Source organism: Herpailurus yagouaroundi, unplaced genomic scaffold (genome assembly GCF_014898765.1).
Source record: "Herpailurus yagouaroundi ecotype Mexico unplaced genomic scaffold, PumYag 218, whole genome shotgun sequence".
Taxonomy (NCBI): domain Eukaryota; kingdom Metazoa; phylum Chordata; class Mammalia; order Carnivora; family Felidae; genus Herpailurus; species Herpailurus yagouaroundi.
Window position 1 is genome coordinate 5667118 of NW_024412449.1, and position 19764 is coordinate 5686881.

A 19764-nucleotide genomic window follows, 5' to 3' on the forward strand; every position below is an offset into this window, starting at 1 on the left:
CAGCTGTGGTTGTTTAGACTCAGTCAGCCCCGCTGGACTGTGACCCTCGAGGGCAGGGGTGAGTGAGAGGAGGCCCAGGCCCCATGAGCTGCTTTTGTGCATTCTCACACCCTGGAGGGACCCCTGGGGGTAGTGGGAGTGTGAAGCTGCGCTGCAGAGCAGAGCCTGCTGGACTGCACTCAGACTCCCGGGGGTGGAGCGGCGTGGGAGAGTGTCACTGTGACTTCTGGGGTGGGGCAAGCACAAGTGGGGTGCGGGGGCCTCTGGGCAAACTGTAGTATGGGATTCCTTGTGTGTGCGCGGCATCGTGCTCACCACTGGGCCTTCTGGGAGTTCACCATCCGGTGGGAAAGATAGCATGCACCCATCGCTAGGGTAGCTTGTGCCAGGTCTCTGGGACCTGGAGAGATGAGTACTGAGCTAGGACTTTGAACTTCCCTTGCTTAGACCCTGAGAAATACACGAGATGATATGGGGCTCTAAAGGGGATCTAAGAGGGAATTCATTTTTCACCCTGCTTATCAGGAGGTCTGCACCTCCTTGCTGCCTGCATGCGCTGAGAGACTGAGGAGACTCTGCAGGCCCCTGTGACAGCTGCTTTGGCATGGCCTGGGCATCAGCAGTTTCTCCTGCTCTCACAGCTAGGGTCAATTGCTATCCTTCACCCTTTGGATTGCCCTCAGGGAAGTGGCTTTCTGTGCCACAGCAGTGACCTCTGGAGTGGCCTTGCAGCACCCTGGAGGCAGGACAGCTAGGTCTGGCCCAGATACAGAAAGTCCTGATTCCTGGCACTGTTGTGGAATAGCCAGCCCTTTCCTTGTGTTTTCCTTGTCACTGGCACAGAGATTAGACAGGCTGGCAGAGATAGAGGCCAGAATGGTAGGACAAACATGACCTCTGGAAGGAAACTCTAACAGGAAAGGGAGAGGACATGACAAAAAAGACACTAGCATTGGCTTTCAAGAGGTGGCAGTCAGGGATACAGAGATGCTGCTCTTCCTAGGGCCTGGGGAGCAGCGATTGGTTGTGGGGCTGGTCAGCGTGGATGCCAAGACCTTTGTTTGGGGAGATGGACAAGAGGGCGGGGGGTACCCCACAGATAAAGCTGTGTGGTCCCCTCATTCTCCTTATCTGTAAGAATAGTCACCTCTCCTCCTTTTCTTGAGAGCCTGATGGATGGCCCATCAACTCCTTCCTTCTGGAGCCTCCTTCATCATCCAGTTTGCCCCAGTGCTCAGAGGATAGGTGTCTAAGTACTGTGGTCTGAGAGGAGACAGAGACTGGGTCTTACTGCATGGTGGGGTAGATTAGAGACCTGGAAAAGGGAAGGTGGGGAGAGAAACCTCCAGCCTGTCACTTTGTATAGGACCCGGCGTGACACCCACCTGGCCTGCCTAGACCCACTTTCCCCCTTGCTCTCCTGCAGGTGTTAGAGCTGCGGCGGCCCATGGACTCCCGGCTGGAGCATGTGGACTTTGAGTGCCTCTTCACCTGTCTCAGTGTGCGCCAGCTCATCCGAATCTTTGCCTCGCTGCTGCTGGAGCGTCGGGTCATTTTTGTGGCAGATAAGCTCAGGTAGGGCCCAGCAGGGTAAGGGGAAGAAGAGGGGGAAGGCACATCCACTAATTAATCTGACATGTATTTACGAGCCCTGGTATATGCCAGCTACTGTGGTATTGGTGTGGTAGGATTGAGAACCCAAGGGAGGACTTGGCCTGAGGGAAGAGGTGGGACATTTGTTCTTTTGCCCCAGCCAAGTGTGCAGATACAGATACATTTTATGGAGAAAGGTAGAGTAAGGAGATTTCTGGCTGATGGCTGCACTTCCTCTGAAAGGGCAGGCAAGGCCATCTCTGTGGGATGCTGAGTTTGAGGTATGGGATGCTGAGGAGAGGTATGAATTCTAGGCAGAACCACTGTGAGGAAGGGCCAAGGGCACTGACTAGAGGTAGGAGGAGTAATGCTGAGCCCCCCAGGGAGGAACCAGTTAGGGCATCACCTGCAGAGGACAATTGATTGGCATGACTCAGGGCCAGGCACTTGGGGATTTGTGGAGAAGGACAAGGTGAGGCACTGAGGGTGCTGGGGAGGAGACTGGTTGCAGGAAGGTTGTCTAGTCAAACTAGGAAAGGGAAAAAATGTCCAGAGACAGGAGGTGCCTGTGAGGCAGGGCAGCTGGTTTAGGGTGAGTAAGAAAAGAGCTGGTTGGATCATAGGTCTTGGTCAGAAATGTTGACATTTATGATTTTACAGGTAGAGAAGTTCTAGATGCCAAGATCTGGTTGTGGCCATGGGAGGGGTATTGTGGAAGGAGCTGAACTCTTCCAGGCAGTCAGGATTTAAAAGAAAATGTCTCAGTCCATTCAAGCTGCTGTGACAAAATACCAGACTGAGTGGCTTGTAAACAACAGAAATGTATTTCTCAGTTCTAAAGTCTGGGCGTCCAAGATCAGGGCACCAATGCGGTTGTGTTCTGGTGAGGGCCTGCTTCTTGGTTCACCGCTCATGCCTTCTCACTGTGTCCTCATGTGGTGGAAGAGGCGAGGGAGCTCTATGGGTCTGTTTTATAAGGACATGCATCCCATTCATGAGGGCCCCACCCTCATGACCTGAGTACCTCCCAAAGGCCCCACCTCCTAACACTATCATATTTGGGTTTTGGATTTCAGCATTGGAATTTTGGGCACAAATATTTAAACCATAGAGTATGTGTGGGGAGTGGACAGGCAGGGAAAGGATGAGATCTTGGCAACACATTGTGTATTTTTTTGGTCAAAGAATCCATCACAGGAAGAAGTGGTTTCTTTAGATGGGTAGAATTAATTCAGTCATTTGGACATTTGTTAACCTACCTGCTTTGTGCCATACCACGTGCCAGGTGCTAATAGGAGGGGGAGAAAAGGAAAATCCTCTTTCTGGTTGGTCCTCAGTAGGCCCAGGCTCCCTGGGGTCTTTCTGTCTGTGTGAGGGGCTACTGAGGAGAGCTGGAGAAAGGGGCCCCTAAATGCCCTCACAGGGCACTGGGGCAGGAAGCCAGGCCCACCCTTGGCCCAGGAGAAGGAAGAGGAGGAAATGCCAGGGCTGCTGACTTTTCCAGAGAAGGCCAGCCTTAGAAATGAAAACAGCCCCTCACTTCCTGCCCCAGTCTCAGTGTTTCTTTATCCCACAGCTCTTTGTATCTTGTGGGCCCATCAGGTCCTCAGGAAGGGACCAAGCCCAGCAGCTGGAACTAGCCAGGTACAGCAGCTCCATGGGGCCCCTATCTGCTACCTCTCTGCCCCCTGGTTCACTATCCATCAGCAAAGCCACTGGCTGTCCAGCTGTGAGGTTCTGCTCTGGCCAGAGCTTGGTGTCCCTAATGAAGGCTGGACCCTGAGGTTTCTTTTCCTGAAGGTTCCATTCCCTCACTCAGGGCAGGGCCTCATCTTTGCCACCCCCACCCATAGCCCAGCTCCACTAGGGCTCTGAATAGAGCTGTTGTTTTCTGTGGCTGCCCCTGCCTCTGAGCACATTCCTGCACCATTCTGGAAGGAAAGTACCCCAAGGCTCTGTTCTTTGCCTGGCCCAGCATTCAAGTTCTGCCACTCTTGGATCTTACAAAAGATGTCTATCATACACAGGGTCTGCCTGTGACTGGAGAGGGGCAGGGTAGGCAGTCCAGTGATGGCATGCAGGCCCAAACTGGGTCAGGGCTCAGTAAGTCCAGCCAGCTCATGTTCCATTGCTCACATTTTAGGTTTTCCACAAATCCTTTATCCCTCTGGTCTAGTTTTATGTCTGAGTATATGGGAGGGATGCACTATGTATATACACAGGATCTGCAGTGATCAGCCCTAGGGGTTATATAAAATCTTCTGCCTCCAAAGACCCAGGCTCATTGGAGGGGATTGTGGAGATCAGTGTGTCCCTCCACCCTGAGACAGCCCTTTTCTACATCTTTTCTGGATGGCTCTCCTCACCATGTGGGGAGCTGTTGTCCCCAAGGGAAGGGCTGTCAGAGTCAGGACACCTGGGTCTCTTCCTCAAGGCCCAGCACTATTTTAGGTGTCCATAGGGTGGCAGGAGAGCCAGACAAGGCACTGGGTGACAAAATACTTGTGAACATCCAAAGATCCTTCTGTAAGAGGGGGTTTGCTTCTGTCACGGATTGAACCGTGTTCTCCTACTGGTGGGGCATTAGGAAAGGGAGAGAATCCCTGCTGGATCTGATCAAATAGAGTCTATTATGGCTAATAGGTGGGACCAATAGAGGCAGCGGGTCAGAGTGGGAAAGTCAGGTTTAAGACTGAACTTGACTGCAGGCCTCTGCCTTCTCATCTATAATATGGTCCCTAGGGGAGAGCCTTTGATTTTCCTCCCAACAGATGGGTTGTTCAAGCCGGGTGGATCTCCTGTGTTTACCAGTGTCCCACACCGGCCCTTCACGTGGGGAGTACACACTTCCTTCTAGCTAGCACCCTACAGCTCTTCCTCCCTGTCTTGCACTGGTCATTCTGCTCTGATAGCCGGCCCTGTAGTGCTGCTGGGTCTAGAGGCCTGTAGCCCCTTCTAGGCTGAGAGAGGGATGGCCCCACTGAGACCTTAGGTGAGGAAAGGTGGGAGCAGACACTTTTCTCAGCTTGGTGGAATGGTGCCAGGTGCCTCACCTCAGTCAGGGGTCCTCAGTCAGACCACTTTTTGCAATTAGGGAGAGGGGGGTTAGGATAGAGGGCAGAGTAGTCAAGTAACACGGGACTGGGAGATGGGACAACTGGTTGTGTCCTAGGTCGGCCACTTATGAAACCGACCCTTCATATCCGTGGCCCCAGCTGTAAAATGTGGAACTGATAAGATGACCTATGAGGGCTTTCTAGTTCTTCCACATTATGAATTAGTGATCAACTCTTGCTTGCCTTATCCTCATACTCCCTGGCTTGAGCTGATACTCCCTCTCTAAGTTAGGCCTATCTGTACGTTAGTGTGGCTCTTGGGGTATGTAGGTGAGTCCTTTGTGTGTTCAAGTGTTGCTGTACCTTAATCACTGTTCCTAGGTCGAGTCCCACAGAGGGTGGTACCAGTGTCCTTGAGGCCCTGAGTGGTGGGAATGTGGGGTCTTCACCAGCCTGCAGGGGCAGACCCAGACCTGAACTCCATTAGCACTTTTGTTGCACTGGGAGGTTTAACCTATAAAAGGATGTTTTGAACCCATAGCAGGCTCTAATTCCCCTTCACTGAAGGTGCCGGGCCTGGGTTCAGGTGCTTTGTCTCTGTCTGTCTACCAGTACCCTCTCCAGCTGCTCCCATGCTGTGGTGGCCTTGCTCTACCCCTTCTCCTGGCAGCACACCTTCATTCCTGTCCTTCCGGCCTCCATGATTGACATCGTCTGCTGTCCCACACCCTTCCTGGTTGGCCTGCTCTCCAGTTCCCTCCCCAAACTAAAGGAGCTGCCTGTGGAGGAGGTGGGCCACCTGGGGAGCCAGCTGGGCAAGGAGGGGAGGAAGGAAGGGACAGAAGGAACAGAAACTCCCAGAAGGGAGGGGCGGAGGGGGGAAAAAAGGGAGAAAGACCACTGGGATCTTCTCACTTGTGGCTTCTGGGCCTCTCTACCCAGCTCTTATCCTTTCTCCCTGGGTGGTCTGTCCCTGACTGGAGTTATTCCTATTGTCTGACTCTGGGAGTCCAGGAGGTCTGGAGGCCTGGGGAGGGCATTGCAGGGACTCACACCTTGCATCACTGCCACTAATGACTCTTTCTCTTAGGCACTGATGGTGAATCTGGGATCTGACCGATTCATCCGACAGGTAAGAGCAGGACACCACAGAATGTGGCCTGCCCTGGGTGGGTGCTTGTTTGATGCAGGCTGGAGAACACCCAGCACTGTTACACACATTGCTTAACTTTCGTAGCCTCTTTGTTGAGCTCTCTGGGTTCCATATTCACAGAATAGACAAAGGCGGGGAGAGGCTGATCTGAGAAGTCTTGACCCCAACAGGATCTGCATTTCTGGTTGGGATTATCCAGTGTGACGGGAGTGTAAGAGTGTGGAGAGCATGGCCTGGAAGTCCAAACACTTGAGCTCTGGCTCTGCCAGTTTTGAGCTGCATGGTCTTGGCCAGGCCTCCGAAAATGCCAGGGAATGTCAAGGTTTGCAGTCATCGTGTCAAGTTCAAAAAGCCTTTGCTAGTCTGGCTCTCCACTAAGGAGCATAGCCCACGGTGTACCCCCTGGGAATGTACAGTATGTTACACACCACTGACAGCTGTGACTCCTGGGTACAGGCATCAAGGTCCAGACAGACATGGAACCAGACTGCAGAAACAGGAAGGACAGCCTAGCCTTATAACTGAGACACAGGCCGGGCCACAGTTTCCCTGCCCTGAACCAGCTCTGCTTTCCACTTTGGAACTAGAGATCAGGGTGCTGGGCGAGGAACCCCTGACTGGTCCTGGCCAGTGAATGCCACCAACTGTACCACTTTTTACCTGTGTGACCTTGGACAAGTTTCTTAACCTCTCTTTGTGCTCAGCTTCTCATTATAAAATGAGGTTGATAACAGCATCAGGTTTATTGGGAGGAATGAATAAAATTATATATTTAAGTTCTTCAAACAGGGCCTAGCATATAGTAAGTGCTCAACCAGTGTCAGATGTGATTATGATCACTGTGTGTTTTCCTTCTCCTATAGATGGATGATGAGGACACGCTGTTACCGAGGAAGTTACAGGCGGCTCTGGAGCAGGCTCTAGAGAGGAAGAATGAACTGATCTCCCAGGACTCTGACAGTGACTCTGATGATGGTGAGTGAGGCTTGCCCTGGGCAGGATCAGCTCTGCCCCCAGACTCCCTCTGCTCTGGGTCTGGGCTTCATGGTACTGGGACCCTGTTTCTACACACCAGACCCTTCTGGTTGATGAGGCTTCAGATATAGGACCTTGGTCTCAGTCTAGCCTAGAAATCTCTAGCCCCACTACCAGTGGGCTCAGGGAATAATGGGACTAAGGGGAGAGAAGTATTGTGGTGTCTTGTCAAAGAAACATAAACAACACTGGGGGCGCTTCTAGTGAGGCCCAGGCTATAAAGCTACCCTCTTCCCTCTGATTCTTCTCTACCTCAGGAGGTTTGAGAAGGAAAACCCAAAGACATGTGGCAACCACAGGACTCTTTTTGCTGACAGAAAACTAGTTATTCCTCCCTCTGGGGCCTTGCCTTGAGCCCCTGCAGGAGACGGAGGTAACTTCCTCTTCTTGTGAAGCCAGGAAAACCACCAAGGGTGAGGAGTGTGGGGAAAGAGATCCTCTGGTCTCTGATTTCCACTCTCATTCAATTGTGAATATTTGCCAACTTCCATGTTCAGACAGTCATTTCTGATCTTCCAGCTCAGGGGCTAGTTACGAGGCCAGGAGCACAAGAGATAAGGTTTCAAAAACAGATAAGTGGTTCTGGCTGGAAGTTCTCTTGGGAGAGAGGGAAACAAAACCAGCTGGAGGGTGGGGTTGCAGGTTGGAGATTACAGATTCTTGACCTGAACCTCAAAGATTATCTTTTCTCTTCCAGAATGTAATACCCTCAATGGGCTGGTGTCAGAGGTGTTTATCCGGTTCTTTGTGGAGACTGTTGGGCACTACTCCCTCTTCCTGACCCAGAGTGAGAAGGGGGAGAGGGCCTTTCAGCGAGAAGCCTTCCGCAAGTCTGTGGCCTCCAAGAGCATCCGCCGTTTTCTGGAGGTTTTTATGGAGTCTCAGATGTTTGCTGGCTTCATCCAAGACAGGGAGCTAAGAAAGTGTCGTGCAAAGGGTAAGGCCAGAAGAGCTTGGGGTTGGGGGCTATGGGCCCTCTCCTCTACGTTTTCTGCTACTACAGGGCTGAATAGTTAGGTACTGTGATGGAAACTCTTCGGTATCATCAGCGAGGGCCAGTCCTCCTAACATTCCTTTCTTCTCATAGAAACTGCCAAGGGAGCTCTCTTCTGCTCCTGTCCCAGTAGATGCTGTCACAAGACTGTGCGCAGGCTGGAGCCATGTGGTTAGAGAGTAGGACTCCTCTCTACCCAAGAGTGGCATGCCATTGGTTGCCCATCCCCTCCTCAGATGCCTTTCTTATTCAGAGAAAAAGACAAGACTGAGCAATTTTGGGGGTTCTGAGAATCACAGGTTGGAAAAGCCCTTGAAGAAGATTGAGCTAGCTTTCTGTCTGAGGTTGGTGACAGCCACCGTTCAGAGGTTCAGCTCACTCTAGGACCTTTTTTATAAAATCTCATCAAGATCTTTCTGTCTAACCTCAGGGTTGTTATTTCTTCTATCCACTACTACTGCCCATTTAGTCTAACAAATCTTTTGGAACAACATAGTAGAGTGATTTAAGAGCAACTAGAGAAGGTGCCCAGTTCTGAAATCATCTTTGCCTTATGGAATACAGTTCAGGGCCAGGGATGTGCACTGGGAGCCAAGGTACTGAGGGCTTCTTGCTTCAGCAATGAACACAGTGAGATGTCATTAATTATAGTTCCAATGAAACAGTCTGAATTCTAACAAGATGCTGCCATAAATTATAATTGCAGATCTTCAGTTTCTCCGTTTTGGGGATCTGTGCCCGTGATCCCCTGCAATAGGCCTCCCCTTTCCTCCCTGCAATGACTGTTCTCTTCCCTGTTCCTCCTCTTTCCCAGGCCTCTTTGAGCAGCGAGTGGAGCAGTATTTAGAGGAACTCCCAGACACTGAACAGAGTGGGATGAATAAGTTTCTCCGAGGTTTGGGTAAGAAGCATGGTCACTAATGAGATGGGTGTTCAGCAAGAAGGCTGTGTCCAAACTTCTCTAAACCAGTACCATCATTGGATATTTATATTGGGGCTGTAGACCGAACAGTAAGAGATCCCCTGGCAAAGAGGTTCCCAGCCCAGTGCTCCAAGACCATTTACCACATTTACCAAACTGCAGAACCAGGAGAAACCGCAGATCCCTACATAAATCAGGTCTTTTTCAGTGTACTCCTTCCTGAGTGAATATGAGGATGTTAGGGGCAGGGAGCTTTTCTCTAGGCCATAAAGGAGTCTACAGAAGTCGAGGTGCTAGAGTGTCCTTCTCTGAAAACCTCCACTCCCTTGAAAGAGCTCAGCCAGTGAAATCATGGAATCACAGAATGTCTCAGTTTAAAGGGAAATTGGGGCCAAAGAAGCTAAATAGCTTGCCCATATAGCCCCACAGTGATTGATACCAGTGCCCTAATTAGAGCTCTAGCATATTTTCAATGCCCTGAATCAGCTCTGTCACAGCTGAAGTCCAGTCTTTCTAATCCTGTCTCCCACTGAGAGGGAGGGTTAGGGCTATTGGAAGAATTGATAATGAAACATTCTCACTCTTGCCCTCTCTGACCCACAGGCAACAAAATGAAGTTCCTCCACAAGAAGAATTAAGCCCCTTTCCCAGTAAGAGTCCAGTGCCTTGCAGAGCCTGGAGCCTGTGGAGGAGGCCAGCTTGGGACCCTCTGGGCCAACTGTGGCTGCTCTGCCCCCACAGACCCCACCTTCCAAGCCAGCCCACCTCTGCCTTCACGATATCCCAGGATACTGTTTGTAAATAATCTGCTGTAAGCTTTCTTATCTCTTTTTGTAACAAGCAAAGAGAATCTGGTAAATATTTGTATATTCCCAAGGGGCTGGGTGCTGGCGACTAGCCAATTATGTGCAGCTGACTGTCTCAGCCGAACCACTGATCTTTCCCTGGAGGCTCCTGGCCTGCCTGCCTGAGGTCCCTGCTGCCAGTCTTGGGCCCTGGAGTGCAGATGCTGTCTTGTTCTGTACAGGACTTTTTTTTTTTTTTTTTTTTTTAATCTTAGAGTTTCTATTTTTTTCTAGTAGTCCCCTCCCCTGACCCTCTGTTTTTGAAAGGCAAAGGCCAATCAATCCCCATTTGCAGTATGGTACCAGGCTCTCAGGTCTGGCCTTCTCTTGTTCCTCCTACCTTTGTGATGGTCAGTGAGTCATGGGAAGCCCACCCCTCCACCCCCCAGCTGTGCCAGTGATCTCTGGGCCCAGCTCCCAGTCCGTGGTGGCCATGATGCGGTACAGGGCATCCCTCCTTCCCACCATCTACGGGTGTTCTCAATAAACAGTGTACAGTTGTTTGGGCCCAGAGCCCTATGTGTTCCTTGGCTTTATTCATTATCTAGAGTTCTCTCTCCTGGGGGAAGGGCTGAGATAGGCCAATCAGGAATGAAACACATCATGTAGGGAGTTGAGTACCTCATTAAGAGTTTAGCTTTAGTGTGAGTCACTTACCTCCCCTGAAATCAAGTTCTCTAGCTTGAACTGTGTGACTGGTCTTAGAAGATACCTAGTCATCGTTCTTGTTCACCTTTCCTCTTCAGTAACCCAACTGTTCAGACTCTCTGTGCATGTTCCCACTGATGCAAAAAATGCTCAGTGCTTTTGGCCCCACTGTTAGGTGAATCTTAACATTTTCCTATTTAGTATGAAGCCCTTAAGATATGATTGAGTATCCTGATATTGGTGGGGTGAAACTCAGCAAAAGCTAACCCAGGCTTGCTCATAGCTCTGGTCTGTTGCCTACAGCTCTTCTGTCATTCTGTGACTAGTTTTTCCTGTTGGAACCCGAGGTTTGCATGCAGAAATTTCTGCTACATTTCATGGAAAAGCAAGAAGAGAAACAGGGTGGGAAATATAGGCGGCTTAGGCTTTCCACCCACCCAACGCTTTCGCAGAGTAGAGACCTTGAAAATTGCCAAGATGAGGCATTCAGCTGGAATTCTTTTCACTGGAATTTGGTTTGGGTCTGGCAGGATTTGAACCAAGGAGTAGAGCTTTTCTCTCCTTCCACCCTGGCCTACTTAAACAGGAGACAAAACCCTACCCTGAGTCCCTTCCCTTCTCCCTGTTTCCACTGATGTCTGCGCAGGTCCCAACCTGTCTGTGGCTTGAGGTTGCTAACTGCCTCATAAAGCAAAGTAGCGGGTTTGTCTTCTGGGAAGACAAAGTTGTCTTCTCAGAAAAAGCCTACTGTATAGTTGGCTTTGGCATCTTCCAGGTATAGAGAGAAAAATGCTTATAACCATAAAGTCCAGAGTCCAGTGTAGTTACCGTCCTTGGCTTCATGATAGTCATAGAAGTGGATTCTTTAACAATATAATAATAATTTCCAAAAGGTGCTCCTTCTTTCCTTCTCTTATTTCCTCTTTTTTAACGTGATTTCAAAGAACCCTCAAGACGTGATCAGATCACATGATATATAGGTATAAATGCTTTTTTTAGAAAATTTGAAACTTTTATATATCTTTAAAATTTTAAGATACCTAAGATTAACCCAAAGGATTCCTTCCTCCTACAATGGCCACAGTTCTCATCCTAATTCAGATAATCAGTACTGGCACATGATGCCTCTGGTTAGGCTGCAAAGGCCCATATGGTGAGTATTATGGGCAAGACACAGAAATTTCTGGGGGGAATGTAGAGGAGGGTGTGACCAGGGGACCTGGTGTGGGGTTGACAAAAAGTGGTCAGACCTTCTTTTTAAAAAAAAAAATTTTTTTTTAATGTTTATTTATTTTTGAGAGAGAGAGAGAGCGAGCATGAGCAGGGGAGGGGCAGAAAGGGGGAGACACAGAATCGGAAGCAGGCTCCAGGCTCCGAGCTGTCAGCACAGAGCCCGACACCGGGCTCAAACTCATGAACTGTGAGATCATGACCTGAGCTGAAGTCGGACACTCAACTGACTGAGCCACCCAGGCTCCCCAAAAAGTGGTCAGGACTTCTTTCTAAGCTCTGTTTCACATGGTCTCTTGACCCCTAAACAGATGGTTCTCAATCCTATCACCATCCAACACTACTTTTCTATAGCAAAGACTCTTAACTCTACCCTTTACTATCTTGAAATGAAATTCATAGATAATATAACCTACCTAAACACATCTTAACTTTAATATAAATAGGGATAAATAAAAGTATTTTGTTTTAACATGTATTTAAATATGTAAATGCTTGGGCACAGATACACTTAGAAGACACAGTGAGGTCAGATGCTCACACCTATACGTAGAGTTACTGTGAACGCAGTAGCTACACATGCAGACAAAGAAAAGTGTTTTGTATTAGTAACTCAGATTCTACTGAGTACGTACTAAGAGAGTTGAACAACTTTTGGTAGTATTCTGAAGAAAACCCAGTACGAACTTCCATTGACTTAAACAGCATTTGAAATCCTGGAAAGCTGAGAAGTATATGAACTGGAACGAAAAGTTTATTACGTGTAAAATGATCTAAACTAAAATTTTCTTTGTTGTTTGGAATCAACCCCATACATGGCAGGACATTTAGCACTATGCTTGGTTGCTTCCCCTCCCTGTGACAAAAACTTCCCTCCCCATTTATTTCCAAATTGCACCCCCTAAAGGATGGTATTGACACCATTGAGAACAAATGTCCTTAAATAGTGCCTTTCTGACAACCCTGGGGTCTGTTGCTCAGAGGTAATACAGTGCTGTCTCCTTTACCAGAAGCCTCAGTATCTGTGGAGTGTCAGCCCTCTATTCTGGAGTTTAAAAAGGTCCAGGGTTTTCTCCTCAATCAGTATGGTAGAGCAGAGCAGGCTGCCCCATATCTTTAAATGCTTATTTTCTCTCTCTCTCTTTCTTTACTAAGTAACCATGCTCTGTAAGCAGTAATGTCAAAAATGAGGAGAGGAGTGTGGGCTTAAGGGCAGTATTTTGAAGGAGTGCCCCTGGAAAACAGTATTATTCCAACTCTGGCTCACATCGAATGGTGTGTGAAATTAGAGACCTAAAAAAATCACTCTGATTATAATCACAGCTCAGTTATATTTTTGTTAAAAATAATACCCTTTATTTCCCATGTAGACTTGTAACTTACCTTGTACCCAAAATGACTTATTTATAAAGATACATAAACTATTTTTTTAAAAAAACTTAAAGTGGGAATAAAAGTAAAAGAGCCAGAATGAAGCATAATGAATGCTTTAACACTTTTAAGGATGATACACAAAATTATTTTCTTGAGCCAGATAATGTGGTGGTATGCATTACAAAACATCTTAGGTTTATTTGCCTATGCAGGTGGTGGTGGGTATCACATAAAAGGTCATGAAAACTCTAGACCAAGAGAAAATACTACTTTTCAGTACTGGCAAGCTATTAGTAGCTTTCAAATTATTTTCTGTCCATTTATATTGCCTTTTAATATGTAAATAATATGCATTTGGCTAAGCAAGAAACTCAAACTACCAAAACATACATCTCTCCCAAAGTTCATGAGAAAATGCCGGCTCAGTTTTATGTTCTTCCAGAATATTCCCGCGTGTGTACAAGCAGGTACCCAAAATAACTTGAACATAGCCGGCGCTCATCTTTTTGAAAACTGAAACTAATTCTGAGAAGTTTGGAAATTCCCCTTCTAACGTGTATAAAGGCCATGTTAACGCAAGTGAGGCCGAAGCAGGATCTAAAGCGCTGTGAGGTTAGCTGGGCCCCCCCTCCCCCCCCGGAGGGGCCCACTCCCCCCGGGAGCGGGCCGGTATTTAACTCCCCCACCCCGGCCTTGCAGGGGAGTCTCCCGGCCGCGCGACGCAGCGCGGCCCGCCCCCGCCCCCGCCCCCTGCCGGAACTGGCTGAGCAATGAAACTGAGCAGACGCCGAAAGGGCTTCCGGCCGTAGGAGTGGTAAAAAGTCAACGTGACCCCGGAACCAGAACTTCACACACTCCGGAAGTAGTTCTCAGGGGCTGAAGGAGTAGAGCTGCCTAACGTGGGTGTTGAATGACGGCGTCGCCAAGGTAGGGCGGTGTACGCCCGTGAGGGCAGGCACGGGAGTGCCAACCTCTGCAGGTCTCTGGCTGTCATCGCCGTAGCCTCCCTTCCAGTGGAGGCGGATGTAGACGCTGAGCCTACCCAGCCAGAAGGCACGTATTTGAATTTAAAACAATTCTTTTTAGCAGATTTTGATAACGGGGTCCCATTTTGCAATTATGTGGCCGTTATTGCCAACAAAGCTTGTTATAGCTACAGCCTCGAGGTTTGAATAAAAATATATTTAAAGCACGCGTACCTTAGGCCGGAAGTTATCTCCTTGGCAATTCAAGCTTATGGAAAATTTAGCTGTTAACCTTATGTGCTTGGTAACACTTTTTCACAATTTGAATAGGTAAACGAATGGTTTAAGGAAATGGGAGTTACAGGGGTACCTGACAAAATTCTGTTCCCCATGTATGGGAGGGCGTTAACTCTATATACATATATCAGCTACTAGAGACCTAGCAGTAGGGGCCTCTGTGCCTACAGGGCAGGCTCAAAGCTTGGCAGTTTCAACATTTTGTTACCTCCGCGTGGACCATTGTTAATCTAAGCAGTGGTACCTTGCACTCAACTGAAACAAAGTCACAGCGTAATGTTTGCATTTGGTCCCATCAAATGAACCAAATGGTCACTACAGGTCTGCTTGGAACATGAACGTATGGCTTTTCATTGGTCACTTAGCTTCCTTGGCATTAACACCTGCAAAAAGAAATCAAAGCGTCTGCCAACTTGTTAGTTGTAGATGCTTGAGTAAATGAACCAGGCAACTGACCCTGCCCTTCCCAGGCCAGATACATGGTCTGGTACCTCAACTGTCTTCGACTTAAAATAGCTGAGGGACTTTCACGTTCAGGATGTCCATTTACAACAGGATTGGAAGGAGTATTATCCCACTCAACCCCATCCTGTTTATGGACAGTGAGGCTACATGGTACAAATAATGAATTTCCAAGACCCTGGCTATTAAGGAACTAATTTTCATCTATCTTTCACTAAACCCAACCTGTCCAGGCTTAACCATTTTGCTCATCAGCCCTACCCCAATTCACCCAATCACCAAGTCCTGTTCATTGGGTCTTGTGAATCCTACTTTGTTTTCTCATTCCTATTTCCTTGGTTCTCCCACTGTAGCCCACTCCCTAACTACATTCTCCCTTGAATGCTTATTGCCCACCTAACACTTGCTTAAGTTTTCCAAGTCGGTAAGCATGTATGCTCTTTCCTCTGCTTTGATCATTTTGCCTTGACTTAATCAGACCAAGGGGCTTTTCTTGTCTGCTTCCCTGTAAAAAGGTTTAGTAAAGCCTTCCATTTTACTTAATCCACACAATCCTCAATTTTAAAGATGAGAAAACTGGACTAAACTTAAGCCACCACAGCTGTTATGGTTTGGACTGCAATCTCAAACTTCATCTCAATCTTTTAAGATACTGTATTTATACATCTTTGGATCTTCAGTGTCTATTTGGAATCAATTAAACACTCTTATCAACTATAACCTGTTTAAACTGATGGCCTCAGCTTCCATTTTATAGGTACACTATGGGAAAACCCATGGGTTTTATCTTCATCAGGACTATTACAAAGAAGCAAATCCAAATGATAAAGTTATTTGTACAAGGGAGGAAAGCCTTCCTGGCACTTTTCTTAACCAAATCCACAAAGTTTGCTCCCCTATGCTTCCTTATGTTTGAGGGTCTGCAAAATCCTCATCTGATTCCAGCTTCTGGCTTTTAGGATTTCCCAAATTCTATACTAGGTACATTTCAGACCAGAATCATTAATATCTCATGATGTATTTCTTTGAACATTACGACTCCTCTGCACAAGGACACAGGCTTTCTAGATTCCAAACCACTCTGATGTGTAAAAGCCCTGGTGCATTTAACATTCAGATTGGTAGGCCCCATCTCAAGATTTTGGTTATGACTAGAACAGTGTGGTACAAGATGAGGGAGCCAAGGAGGAAAAACTTTAGTTTCAGGAATTACATCTTTCACAATTGCTTCAATCCTAACACATTGTTCACTATTTAAAATGTGCCTATCAAACTGAGTCTTCCTCTTTCCGGGTGCCTGGCTCAGTCAGTAGTGCATGCAACTTGATCTCTGGGTTATGAGTTAAAGCCCCCACACTGGGTGTACAGCTTACTTCAAAACAAAACAAAACAAACCCCTCCACACACAAAAATCCCGAATCTCCCCCGTGAGCCATGCATGACAGTTAAGGGTATTCTCCCACTCACTGTATTTTCAGAGTATACGATGCAGAACAGGCCTTTCAACTCTAAGATACACAAATATGCTATCAACAAATATTCTCACTTTATAAATGTTCAAGGTAGGTAATGGGCCAAGTCCTTTTAAGTACTGGTGCTATCTCTTGCACATTTTCTGAGTTGGCAAAGGAGCTCAGGCCCTCATACCCTTACTCCTGGATCTGTTACGTGGCTTTCAAATGTACAGGTAAGAGAGGTAGGGGTGCTAAAGAACTTACACACCCAGACCAGAAGAGAAAAGCAGTTGTTAGTATTTAATGAACCTCTCTCCATGTGGCTTCAGGCTACCAGGACACAGGCTCCCCCCACACCCTTAATCTTCTCCTCAGCTCTTCTACTGAAGAATTTGGCCTTCACGATGACAGGCTGTTTGGGGAGCTTTCCCTTTCCCAATACTTTGTAGTAGCCCTGGAGAGATTGGGAAAAAGAAAAAAAAGTTTATAACACACACCATTGCAGGTACCAACTCCCTGATGCGTATAAAGAAAGATGTCTGCCAATCTGCTCCATCTAGGAACTGGGAGGGCATGTTTCTGATCTGGGCACTACCGGGGGCACAGAATGCCCTCGCCAGTGAATCAAGACCAGTGGATTCTCTCTGAGGACTCTAGCACACCAGGACAAGAGATGTGTCAGGATGTGACTCTAGCCTCAGGCAAAGCACAAACTCCCCTCTCCAATTACTAGCTGATTAACAACAAAAAAAGAAAAAGAAAAAAAAAGAAAGGGAAAACCACATTCCCAGCAGTATTCCAAGAAGTCCTGACCATGAAAATTGCTCAAGTGATGTTACACAGGGAAAAGGGATTTAAAACTTAACTGAAAGCCCCCTTAAGATTTAGAATACCTCCACACCCATGGGAGCTGACACTACGCCCAGAGCTCCAAAAAGATATACAAAAATCCTTTGTCATCATCAGTGTTTTGGGGTGTGGGTGGGAATCTCTTCAGATAATGTAGCTCCTTAAATAACAACCAAACATATTAGGACTTTATTCTGTAAGGGGAATAAAGATTCAAGAGCTGTGCCTCATGTAAGCAGACCAGAGCCAGTTGAGTTAACATACTGCCAAAAGCTCAGGCCAGAAATGCAAACCTGTACAAATCAGGGCAACAGTGGGAATGAAATTATGGATTGGAAAAACATTCAAGAAAGAACAAATACAAGTACTTGAATGAATGAGGGACTGGAAAGATTATTATTCTTCCAATGTTTTGCTTGAATCACAATTGAGCTCAATTTTGGTGAGTTAGCTGTGACAATTCTATCAAGAGGTGGACCAGTCTGAGGGCACCTGGGTAGCTTAGTCGGTCAAGTGTCCAACTCTTTATTTCGGCTCAGGTCACGATCTCATAGTTTGTGGAATTGAGCCTCGCATCAGAATTCTCTCTGCTGCTCCCCACTCCTACATGCAAGTAATCTCTTGCTCTCAAAATACACCTTTAAAAAAAAAAAAAAAAAAAAGGTGGAACTGTCTAGTAGATAACTGGGTATGGATTCCAGGCAGGAGATCAAGTAGATTAGATTACGAAGAATTTTAAGACACAAGGACCATATAAAGGTAACAAATATTCACTCACCGATCGCACCACATCAATGATAGGAGCAGCTCCAGTCTTGTTTTTGGCAGCATTTACCCGTGTCTGCTCACTGACCAAGGTCCACAGTTTATCAAGGTTAACAGTTGGGCAGAAGCTCTGGTTTCTTTTTAAGTGGTAATGCCTCATACCAACTTTTCCAAAGTAACCTGGATGACTGGGAAGAGACGGGCACTTTAATGATCTCCCTTTAGTGACGTTTACCATCCTCACTGTCCATCTCCCTCGGTTATAGTGTAAATTGTTCACTGGTGGATTATAGTGAAATAGCAGGTACCCCATTCGTTGCTGAATTAAAACAAATCTTTAAGAAAAGCCTCCAAAGATGTTCAGGAGTAAAAAACTACCCTTATTTCATGGAACCAGAAGTCACTTAGAAAGTAAGAGGCAGTGCCAAGACTAAAGGTCTTCCAGCTCACTTGACAGCATATTATGGAAAATCAACACATTCTTAGAATAGAGGTTTTCTAAGCAAATTTGGGGGAATAAGTGAATCTAACAGGTATACAGGTTAATCTGATGCATGTCACTAACCCGGTGACTGACTATGCCATGAGGGTCACAGCCAGTGAATAAGGTGAGCAATTACTCTTCGAGGACTCTAGCACACCAAGGCAATAGCTGATACCCAAGCGTGACTCTAGCCTCGATGACAAGTTCTCAGTTCACATCAAATGGTAACCTGGTGAAAGGTAAAAGCCAGGAACAGACAAGGCTTTTGAGTGGTAAGAGGCTTGCTTCCCATTAAAGGTGTTCTAGGGCAGCCCTCTGCCCCTAAATGCAGACTGCCAGTGCCAGTGAAAAGTACAGTATAGCTAAGAGGCACTCACTATTTGTCAAAGTTGATCCTGTGGTGATGCATGCCACCAGCATTACCCCGGCCTCCTGGGTGCTTCCGGTGCTTGCCTGCAAGAATACAAAGTTACAGTTAACATACCCTCACCAGCCCCTCAATTCTTCTCCCAAAACCATTTCTCCACATTTCCGCATCTCTACTTATCTTGTTCCCAGTCTACAATACCTCTCTAAGCATTGCTATTCCTTCAAAACTCCAGGTGAAACATCTCTATGCAGTGTTCCACATCACAGCACTATCCACAGTGCTCCATGCCTTCAATCAATTCAACACTTTGCCCCAGTTTTCATTCATTCCTCCAAATGATGTGAAATTCCCTAAAAATGGAGTACTGGTGAGAATTCTCACAGGGGAAAGAAAAAAACAGCTAACATTCAAACTTAATCCGAATGACCACACAAAGCTAACCCACTTCTACCGTACCTACTTGCTGGCTAGCTAAGGACCCGACAGGGAGTTCAAAGCAGACCGGGATGGGACGCCGGCACTTACCAATGCGGCCGTGGCCATGGCTCACGTGGCCCCGAAGTTTCCGGGTCTTTCTCAGTCTGGATGGCTGTATGAAAAAAGGTGCTTGGTATTAAGGCCAAAGGGAGGTAGGTGTGGCAGGGGGCCAACTTGCCCGTCTGCGAGGCGTCTGTAGGCCTGGGGAATTAAGATCTGCTTTGTAGCACATTCAACAAAGTTGATATTACGAACTGGCTTGGGGACAAGCGGCCTCATCAGGGCGGCGCCCAAGCGCGCCGGCCCGCGTGTCTCAGAGACCCAAACTCCGAGCGGAGCACGCGGCACCAAGGTCCCAGGCCCCTGCCGGGCACCCTGCGCTGAGGCCTGCCATGCGCGGCCTGGGAGACCGGGCTAAGGTGAGGGGTGGGTGGTTGGGGTGCAACGCGAGTGCAGCTCGCGGCCTGAACCAGCAACAACGGGGAAGCACGAAAATAAGCACCTACCATGTCGGCGGCCCAGAAGAAAGAGGGAGGGCTCCGCGAAATCTCGCGGTACTGACAACGGAGGCGGAGCCAATGAGACTCACTTCCGGCCAGGGAGACCGGGCCTTGGGCGGGGCCTCTTGGGTCTCGCGGGTCTCGCGTGACTACAAGGCTGGCCCCTGCCTCTTTTTGCGGGGTGTCCTGGTCCTCTCCAGGAAATACCAGTGTCCCTGACGTGTGGGAGTCGTGCTGGTCGCTACCTTCTTTCGCTCTGGCTCTGAAGCTGAGAGCTTTCGCGGAATCCGG

General features: G+C 47.8%; 2 protein-coding genes and 2 non-coding genes across 11 annotated transcripts in view; 1 reads left to right on the forward strand and 3 right to left on the reverse strand.

Moving 5' to 3' along the window:
• DENND2B (DENN domain containing 2B) overlaps positions 1-10112 on the forward strand; it is a 178129-nt gene extending 168017 nt beyond the window's left edge. For all 8 annotated transcript variants that reach the window (XM_040456940.1, XM_040456938.1, XM_040456934.1 and 5 more), the window contains 7 exons: positions 1427-1575; positions 5262-5439; positions 5740-5781; positions 6666-6777; positions 7535-7774; positions 8646-8732; positions 9357-10112. In XM_040456940.1, coding sequence (XP_040312874.1) covers positions 1427-1575; positions 5262-5439; positions 5740-5781; positions 6666-6777; positions 7535-7774; positions 8646-8732; positions 9357-9391 — 843 coding nt within the window. In that variant the 3' untranslated portion in view covers positions 9392-10112. The remainder of the gene's footprint in view (positions 1-1426; positions 1576-5261; positions 5440-5739; positions 5782-6665; positions 6778-7534; positions 7775-8645; positions 8733-9356) is intronic.
• A 6197-nt stretch (positions 10113-16309) lies between these two features.
• RPL27A (ribosomal protein L27a) lies at positions 16310-19707 on the reverse strand. Its single transcript, XM_040456953.1, has 5 exons — positions 19480-19707; positions 19022-19085; positions 18504-18579; positions 17656-17830; positions 16310-16482 (listed from the first exon to the last, which is right to left on the reverse strand). Exons 1-5 carry the CDS (start codon positions 19480-19482, stop codon positions 16354-16356), a joined length of 447 nt encoding a protein of 148 aa, XP_040312887.1. The 5' UTR covers positions 19483-19707; the 3' UTR covers positions 16310-16353.
• On the reverse strand, positions 16600-16730 carry LOC121018319 (small nucleolar RNA SNORA3/SNORA45 family). Its single transcript, XR_005785130.1, has one exon. It is a non-coding gene; the product is annotated as a small nucleolar RNA SNORA3/SNORA45 family (small nucleolar RNA).
• LOC121018313 (small nucleolar RNA SNORA3/SNORA45 family) lies at positions 18195-18324 on the reverse strand. Its single transcript, XR_005785125.1, has one exon. It is a non-coding gene; the product is annotated as a small nucleolar RNA SNORA3/SNORA45 family (small nucleolar RNA).
• Positions 19708-19764: the final 57 nt, after the last annotated feature.